The sequence below is a fragment of the Anarrhichthys ocellatus genome, unplaced genomic scaffold (genome assembly GCF_004355925.1).
Source record: "Anarrhichthys ocellatus isolate YVR2014 unplaced genomic scaffold, GSC_Weel_1.0 scaffold6, whole genome shotgun sequence".
NCBI classification, from domain to species: Eukaryota; Metazoa; Chordata; class Actinopteri; order Perciformes; family Anarhichadidae; genus Anarrhichthys; species Anarrhichthys ocellatus.
In genome coordinates, this window is record NW_022280036.1 from 8,423,337 (window position 1) to 8,433,083 (window position 9,747).

Sequence of the window (9,747 nt, forward strand, 5' to 3'; positions counted from 1 at the left end):
GAAGAAAAAGAATCCCACTTTGAAATGTTGTTATCTCGTGTGTTGAAGAAGTGAAGCTGCCGCCTTTAGAGTTTTCTAAATCTCTCTAACTTATAGAAGAGTCAGTTAACAGGTGGAGTTTTGAGCTGGTTAACGGTTAATGTAGAGTTTGTATGTACTGTGTTAAACTGAGACGTTAGCTGGTTGTGAATGACTGTAGCTAGCTGTCACTAGCTAGCAGAGATGTCCTCGTCGTGGACACAGCCCCAGGGACAGGGACAGGTGGGAGACCTGAGAAACCAGAGCAAAGAGGAGCTCCAGGAACTGATCCTGCGACAGGAGAAGATGCTTTCTAACAAGTGAGTTCACACTGCTCCAGTTTGTGCCTCCCGTGTTTAGGCTATATGGGAGTGCTATGTTCACGCGTGACTTGATATGTGGCGTAGTTTCATATACAGCAGTGACAGTATGACAGAAGAGACTGAAGCACGCACAAAGTTTGATTAGTTGTGATGAGAGCTGCTGAACCACCCTGCTGTATTGTTGACCAGAGTACCGGATGTGGTTTGTCTCTGTCCTTTTTGGACTGATTGCAACAAATGTTTATGGTTGAAAACAAGTGCAACGCTTCTCTGTGTTGATGATATAGACTAGAGCCTATACTACCATTACAACATAGCTTTAGCCTTCTAACTGTACACATTGATGTCAGCATCCAAGCCCATTTAAAATGTGACTAATATGTCAATATGTCAACTTGTATTCATATACAGCAGTATTAGATCGCGTACTAATAAGAGTATACAATACTGGTATGATTATACAGCGATTTAAAAGTTGGATTCAACGTGACTTAAGCCAGAAGACAGATGCCTGAAGAAGAAAAAAAAAGCTGAAGAAATGAATGGATAAACGTAACAAATGCAGATCATTTCGTTCAGGGTCAGTGAATGGTTTCATGAATAAGAAAATTATGTGAAACAATTACTATATCAAATCAACTGAACACCTGTGGAGAGTTTGGATCCAACAACTTAGAGAATAACTTAAAGAAGGGTGTTCATTTGTTTGACTTTCACAAAGAAATCTGTCTGTCTAAAACATTAGTGTTGGTTTGTTTGTCTCTCATCTGTATCTTGAATGATTGTTTTGAATTTAGCATCAAATTATGCTTTTGTGTTGTTCGTAGGAGGTTTTTACAGAGTCTTCCTGACAAAGGGAAAAAGATACAAGAATTTGCGGAGAAATTGCGCCTTGCCATTGAACACCACGATGAAGAGGAGAGGAGACAGAGTTTGGAGTCTGTTGCCAGGACAGAGTTGCAGTCCAAGTATCGGCAGGCTTTCATATTGCAACAACGGGCTATCCCCAACACACCAGCAGCCTCACACCAAAACGGGCAAAGTGAGGCTGCTGCAGGTGATGTGGTACAGGAGAAGCAGACCTCACCTGTCTCAGCTCAAATGCTGGAGAACACTTTGGATGAGCAACGGGACCAGTTTGTCTCCAGCGCAGCTGCTGGTGAAACGATGGAGACGGAAGCTGCTGGTGTCTCTTTGAACTCTGACGACACAAAAGAGGGAGACCTCGTGGAGGCCTTGGGCAGGGTCAAACTGTCTGAAACTAGTTCTGGTTTTGAGTCTAAAGACCCATTAAACGGCACAGCAAGAGACAATTACTTTCTGGGAAAGGAGATGCCCAAAAAGCCCCACTATGTACCTGTCCTGGAAAGAACAGAGAAGACTTCAGCTCTCAGGCAGCAAAGATTCAAACCAAATCAGTGAGTGGACTTCATGATGCGATGATTACTTTTGTAAACATTTATGCCAAAAATACTTACATTAGTATGTGGATTTCATTCAGCAACATCATAGTTGTTATTATAAACAAACATCTTCTCAACCGTGTTTCCAGGCTGCCTCACAGAAGTGACATCTCTCCCTCAGGATCCTCGTCACCCAGCCGGTCTTCTGAAGGTTCGTCGCCTCTCCCGGCACACGCAAGGCGGGAGCGGGACAGAAAACACCTGGATGACATCACTGCAGCCAATCTCCCTCCGCTCCACCACAGTCCGGCCCAGCTTCTGTCTCTGGACGAGTCGGCCGTCCTCCAGAAGGAACAAGCCAAGAAGCAGCAGGTTAGTGCAGCCGAGTCCCCCACACACTCTCATCCTATAGATCCAGCGTGAACATTAAACTGCAGGCAGACTGACACATAGATCTCAATATATCAATATCATAACGGTATTGTGATACGAGACTATATATTATAAATGTAATATGGCATAAGTGTTGTCTTTTCTTGTTTCTAAAGGCTGCATATCAGTAAAGTGATGTCTAAACTTACCAGATCGTTCTAGCTGTTATAATCCTTTACCCACATAGTCATCATATCCACATTATTAATGATTATGTGAAAATATCATTGTGTAAATATTTTGTTGAAGCACCAGTGGTCAAACCGTACATAATCGACCCAATATTGATATTGAGGTATTTGGTGAACAATCTTGTGATATTTGATGTACTTCATATCGCCCAGCCCTACTTTAAATGAAGGAATAATACTTCTCACTATGCTGGGTGGTATCATGTTGAGGAACAGTATTTTAATGTCTTCAGTTCAAATCAAAAACAGCTCTGTGTTACAAAATATATCCATGAAATTTTAATATAGGAAATAAATCGATTTTGTTCAGCTATGTGTGGACATACAAATAATTTTTAAAAGTTTTTTTCTCTCAATGTATTTACACATAAAATGTTTTGTATTATGAGAAAGGATGTCGCTCTCGGTGGTCGCATCAGCATCATTTTATCTATAGTAGAAAGGTGACGCTCATGTGACTAAAGATAAGCAGCATTGGGGTCTAACAAAGGTTGAGCAGCTTCAGCTGTTTTGCTGGAGTTCTCTGCGTCGGCGCCTCTGAAGAATGAGAGCACCGTGTGCTTTCACACGGTGTCGGAGTCATTCTGAACAAGGCCTTCATTTTAACTTCTGTAAAACCCTCACAGAAAGGTAAATATATTTGTCCAGTAATTACTACTATTTGTTCATACAGCATCATTATGTGTAATAGATGAAAATAGCAACTCAAGAGTTTCTATGGAAAGGTTTTACAACAATCTAATTTATTTACAGTTGTGAGTTTGGTGTTGATATTTCACCGGGATGCAAAATATAAGTTTATACAATGGTGACTTATGACTTATGTTCTCATCCAATCAAATGGAGAATTAATTAATAATGAATCCAAGCATGAACTGAATGAAAGTCCACTATCAGATCCCTCCATCAGCTCTAGAGGGCAGTGTTCAGGCAGTGTAGGAGCTGTGTATCACTTCACATCCAAAGGAATGACTTTAGAGCCAAACGTCAAACAGTGTGCTGCTGTCAGCCCACGGAGGCCTGTTCAGCTTATTATCAGTCCTACTTTTGTTGAGGGTTTAATAGCTATGGCTGTGCTGCTTTATAATAATGTGCTTGTTGTCTGTTTACCAGCCTATTCATGTCAATGTTTTCTTCTGTGTTTTAATTTCAGGAGTTGCAGGCCAAGCTGGCAGCCCAGAAACTGTCTGAGGGATTGAAGATCTCTATGGGGAGCTACACTCCTGACAGTGGCCCCATGGCTGCCTACAGAGAGGTTCACGACGAAGGAGCCCAGCTCTCCTCAGAGGAGGACTGATCCTGGAAGGCCGGAGCTGGGGAAACCGGTTTGGCCTTGGCCCCTGATAGAAACGGGCTTTGGACCTCGCAATCAGGATCCATCAAACAGGATTTTCACTCCATGGACAAGAACTGTTAAGAGGGGAAAAGAGTCTTTGCACCGTGTAAAGACATAGTTGGTATCCCAGTCTCAGGAAATTGAATGGCGGGTTGAGAAACTAGCTTCCTTAATTATCATTCAGATCGTATCGGGTTCAGTTGTTTCAGTGTCCTGCGGGAATAATAACACCTGCTGTGGACTAGGAGTCTTGAATCCACATTTGAAGCATGTATCATGAGGGAAATGTTTCTTGTCAGTAAACTGAAGCCAATAATGTCATGGCTTTCTGAGCTCGAGAGGGTTGAACGTTAACGTTACTATTTTAGTGTGTTTGCACTTATATGCATCAGCAGGTGGAGCAGACTGATTGAAAACTCTTGAAAGAAATAGGCAGATAGTTACGTCAGATTTAGTTATTACAGAATTCAATAAATGTATCTGATTTCCCAAATTATTGTGTGAATTACAGACACTGAAGTTCCTCATCAGCCTTTTCAGTGCAGATGCTTTATATAGAAAAATTAAACTGCTTACTGATGAAAGAACATTGTTTTCTTGTCTGAGTGTTTAATATACCTGATCTATCTGCAGGTCTTTATATTAATCCATCTGCCGCCATCATACACTAGTTTTGATAATTGGAAGAGAAACTGTCATAATGTGATGATGTGCATCACAAGGTAAGAGTGTTACTGTGTTGTATTTAAAGGGCTTAACACACCTCTTAATTATAACATAGTGTGCATTATGGCCCACTGAAATAGATGTCCAGTCTAAAAACATGTAAGACAAAATTGTCCTTAAATTTCAGGAGTTATGTGCTTTGTGACTCATCTGGATAAGGAAATATCAAGTAATCGCTCCTCATATATGCTTTCTATAAACTTCATATTTATATTTTAAACAATGTTGACATTTGGACTCTTTTGTACATTCAGATAAAATAAGACCCAGTTTATCCAAAGCAGATTATCTACTCTTAAGTTTCACTATTTTCTGAGTATTAAATAGATGCAAACTATTGTATTGTTAGACTGATTTCTTTAAACCCTGTGAGATGTTATCAAGCAGAGATCTGTCACACACTTGATAAGATTAATGCAGAGGTAGTGAAATATTGAATCTTGATGCCTGAGACATCTGGACTGCATTTGGATCATGTTGTTGCTGGGAATGGCAGGCGATGATGGGACGGCAGCAGGCTAATGCAACATGGCAAATACCATTTCTCAACTTTGCTAATATGCGGTAGATAAGAAGTGCCAGCTACATTCAGCGTCTTTCCAAACTGCCTTTCCCATCATCGCTCTTCCAACTCTGGCAGAAGGCTGCAGGCTATCTTCATTTAAACAGCCACATAAACAGCCCGATTCAGGGATTTTAATGAGGAAGAAATGAGGCACGTTTTGGGGGAAATGAGGCTGGGTTCATGTAGGTCAGACTCTGGTGGTAGATGCCCCTTGATAACCTTTGGTAATTTTTGCTGAGGTATTGGTTTTAGGGGGGGAGGCATCTGATTGCTGTGTATTTAGACACTGTATCTGATGGGCTCCAGAGTGGCCCTGTGGTGACGTCCAATAACAAATACATGAGCACGCTCTGCAGAAGATCCTCATTGTGCTGGTATTAATTACAGCCTACCTTGCTTACATAAATTCAGAGACTGTTACCACTTATGGGGCACATTTTTTGCTGCAGCTTTTCTCTGTGGTATCTGGCGTCAATGCTAACTCTGAACGTTTGTTGACGTTGTTGAGGTGGAACCAAGCACACGCACTCTCTAGTCGAAGCTTTAAGTTGTCCATTGATGATGAGGCTGTTTATACTACAACTTGAATCCCAGGCCCCTTGTCTCAGATTAATAAACTCCTCGTGAAGTAGTCTGCAAGTGATTTGCTCCAACTCCGAGTCCGAAATCACACGTCTCGCGGGAGAAGAAATAATTTGCTGTTTGGGAGGGGAAACTGGAATGTGATTTCAAAACTGCCTCTTCAAAGACCAGTCAGCTCAGCCTTAAATTAGATATACAGTATGATGTATAGACTGGCGTTAAACACGAGTTAGGCCCTCAGCAGAATGATTGGATTATATCTGCCAGGTTACAAAGTCTGAGGTCATGCTTTTTCCATTCTCTGAAGTTTTTGTCATATTCTTTCAGGGCACATGAGGAGATGAAATAATGCAGCACACAGCAGCTTTCTGCAGATAAGGTGACAGCCTATCTCCTCATCCCGATTAGAACCAGTGCTCCCTCCTCTTACTGCACTGGGACCAGTGGTGGAAGAAGTACTCAGATCCTTTACTTCAGTTAAAGTACAAATACAACAATGTAAAAGTACTGTTACACATTAATGTATTGCATTGCAAATTTTACATAAGTAAAAATACAAAAGTGTTATCAGCTAAATATCCGTAAAATATTTTAATGTAGAAATACTTGCTCTGCAGTAAAATATCCCTGTGACAGTATAATTATATCTGACATTATTATGATACTGATGCAATAATGTTGAAGCAGAATTTTACTGTTGGAATCTTAAATCCTTAAAACTGTCGGGTACAGTATTTGAGTAATTGTACTCTCCGGCACTGACTAGAACCGAGTCAAGAGAAACTTCTTTTTAAACATTTTGAAATGTGTTTTACTAAATCTTAACATGTGGAAGACAAACCTCACAGCAGGTTGGAAAAAAGACAACGCGGCTCATTTGTGTTTCTCTAAAGTGTGAAAGTTGAACAAATGTTTCATATGCAAATGCCTCGAGCTGTGAATAAGAAACTTTTGTTGTGTGTGTGTGTGTGTGTGTGTGTGTGTGTGTGTGAGAGTGTGTGTGCGTGTGCGTGCGTGTGTTCTCTTGACACGGCGACGAGGAGAGTAAATACTTTCCTGACAGGGCTTTGCTGAGGTCTCCACTTATCTCAACGTGAAATGTGTGTGTGAGAGGAAGCTCGCACATAGTTCATGTCATGACTGTTGACTGCCAGAGGAAGCATGATATGTGGCTGCAACATTCATGAGAGTCCTGCGGCTGCCTGCCGATAGGAAGATGTTCCCTGACTGGTGGGTGAATCTGTTGAAGGAAAGGAAAAGACAGAGGTGCCTTGAACTGAGTGCCGGTTGTAAAACATAATCAGGGGAATGATTTATTGCATTTTTACATTCTTAAGATTAAGTTTTCTGAATCGTTTTGTCTTACATTCACCAGGCGTGGCTAGCTTATTGCATATGAATGTGGTCAGAGCTTGTGTTTGTCTGTTAAATACTGCACTCAGACACTGGCATTACAGTATATTAGAATCAGACCATGTTCTGTTCTATGTAGCCTGAACTGTACCAGGTGTTTTACACAGATTTAGTTCAAGTTGGATGCTTACCACAATTTTATCAGATTTGCAGATGTTGGGTCTTTGCTATGTGACATTTTTTTTGTGTTGCTGGTCCCTCTCTACAAAGATGTCACTGTGTAAAGTTTAATAATCTATTAGATTGTAAATGGACCTCTAGCAGCAGAATGCTAAATATTCACCCAATCAAGAGCTTGAGTCTTCCTGTTCACTACAACATCCTGCTGCACACAAATACCTGTTACATCAATACACTACTCCTTCCATGATTGTTGCTAATGCTAATTATTTACTACATAGTCGTAATGTTTGCAGTATTTCCACCTGAAGAGTTTCAGGTATGTTTCAATACAACAAAATTGTGCTCAAGTAGCACTTCAGTAAATATCCTTTGTTGCATTCCACATCTGGATAAAGAAAATTGCATGTACTGTTTCATATTTGTGCCTCATGTGTTTTTTTTATTGAAAACTAAATTATTATAGTAAATTCAAATATGCATGACGTTAATAGATTTGTGTAGTCCCCCGTGGTACACAGATTCTTTAGATAAACTCATAGTTTTCAACAATCAACTTTCTGTGGACACAGTGAAAGTGTGTGTGGTCACTGGCAGCCGTATCCAACGTGTGCTTTTGTTTTTACACATGGTAAACTGTTGAGTGTGACAACCTCAGCAGCCCTGCTTTATTTCACACTTTTAAATGTTGTTTAGAGCAAAGGCCCATTTCTCCGTCCCTAATAACAACAGCCCATGTCTTACATCCTTCTCAAAAGAGCCCCCATCATCTCCATCCACTTTTTAATGAGTTGGATTTATTAGGTGTAATCAACAATGAATTACAGCTGTAAGTGGAAGCACATGTGCTTCTAATAATCTGTAAAGCTCAATAAAATGCACATGCACTGTTATTTTACTGTACATACTGCTGTTTTGATTATAAGACAGGGTTTTATAAGCGTAGTGTTCCACCAACATGTCTCCCCCCCCCCCCAATAGTAAAGCGACCAGGTTTTATATAAGCGCAGTAAACCAATGAGATAAGAATGTCACAACACACGTTATGTGTTTCCTTTTCCTTGGAGCAATGTTTACAGTTCAAAAGCCATAAAACTGACCACAAATGGAAAAGGCATTGTATAGCTGTAATGAGTTATCCTTGTGTACTCACGTCTCGTAGCAGATGGACTACATGTTTATTTGAACTCTCTGCAGGTAGTGCTTGCAGTATACCACTGGGTGGCAGTAGTGTATCGTTGTTCTTAACTTGGAGTTTTATTCTCATGTCAACTACTTCATGCTAGATCTTTAAAAACCGGTTGTTTTACTGACATAGTGTCATCAGGGCTTTCTTCCAGTGATGTTTTTCATTTGTTATTGTGCACATTATCAATAGATATGCAACTATAAGGAAAAGATTGTTATGAATTGTAAAGCCCAATCTCTGAGGATATCTGAAGGATCGACAGCTGTCATTTGTGACAAAGACCTAAAATTACTGTTTGGTTCCAGATTGTGTTTCAAAGGTCTGGTGCATTTCCCAGGTGAGGCCACAGCCGCGCACCTGGCTGCTCAGCCACAGATAACAGCAGCTCTCAGCCCGGACACTACATATCCTGCCATGACGGGAGATTGTACAAATATGATTTGGATACATCTGTGCTGGAAAAGAACTCCCACATCTCTGCTTGAAAAAGCTTTGCATAACAATCCCGAGGCACGAGAAAGAAAGGGCAGACCGACAGAGAAAGAGAGAGGGGAGGAAAACTAGGGGGAAAATGGGTTGAGGCCCGTGATGCATGGTGTGGGCCAAGAAGCTGCCAGCATCCCAGCCGCTCCATGTCTGGCCTGGCACAGCATTAAGCGGGCTGTGTTGGGGCCTGTCAAAAGCTCATCATGGCAAGGAAGCCGTCTCTGTGGGGATGCTGCGGGGGTGCCAGGGCACGGCAGGGGGGAGAAACCAGAGACCCTGCCCGGCAGCTTGGTCATAATGAGGAGGGAAATTCTTATTCTTGCATCCCCATTAATGTTACAACAACAATACACTTTTGTCCAACTTTTTTTTTCTCTCTCCTCACGCATTTTATACTACACATTTTCTTTGTTTACGCCCCTCATCTTGCATTCAGTGAAATTTGAGCCTTGAATCATTTTTTATAGTTAAATGATATCATATGCTTCCACATCCTGATAAAGGTACCTATTGTAATAATTGAAGTTATATATCTTGATACACGAATCTCCTTGTTCTCAGTGAACTCTTAAAGTCTGAGCCATCCTTTTCCAATTCAAGTTGATTATCTCAGTGTATTATATTCAGTAAACGCCTGGTTGAAGGATTATAAAACTCTGGGTAATGTCAGTTGTGGCAATCAAGCAAAGTACCAGTTTGTGAAGGTATAATTTCTTGGCCAGTGTTGTTTGTGACATCAATCTAAAGCTGTCCAGAAACAAGGGCGGACCAAAACAATATTGGTTTTCATTACTGCTTTAGTGAAATCATGCTCCTTGATTTGAGAATATCCCGACTAACAAGCACCAGAAGTGTAAATTTAGCCATTCTGACTCCTGCCAAATCTTACAGGTTCATAATAATAATATTTAAAAAAAAGTGTTCATGCCAAGTCATTTATTGTGTTGCAGGTGTGAAACAGAC

At 40.8% G+C, this 9,747-nt stretch overlaps 1 protein-coding gene across 1 annotated transcript; it reads left to right on the forward strand.

The window, feature by feature from the left end:
- On the forward strand, window positions 1-4,520 carry polr2m (RNA polymerase II subunit M). The gene is made up of 4 exons (XM_031846540.1): window positions 1-338; window positions 1,169-1,759; window positions 1,894-2,116; window positions 3,521-4,520. Exons 1-4 carry the CDS (start codon window positions 223-225, stop codon window positions 3,662-3,664), a joined length of 1,074 nt encoding a protein of 357 aa, XP_031702400.1. The 5' UTR covers window positions 1-222; the 3' UTR covers window positions 3,665-4,520.
- Window positions 4,521-9,747: the final 5,227 nt, after the last annotated feature.

Coding starts and splice junctions, on each gene's coding strand:
- polr2m (XM_031846540.1), top strand. CDS start 223: ATGTCCTCGTCGTGGACACAGCCCCAGGGACAGGGACAGGTGGGAGAC. Junction 339..1,168: donor GAGAAGATGCTTTCTAACAA/GTGAGTTCACAC, acceptor TGTTGTTCGTAG/GAGGTTTTTACAGAGTCTTC. Junction 1,760..1,893: donor CAAAGATTCAAACCAAATCA/GTGAGTGGACTT, acceptor CCGTGTTTCCAG/GCTGCCTCACAGAAGTGACA.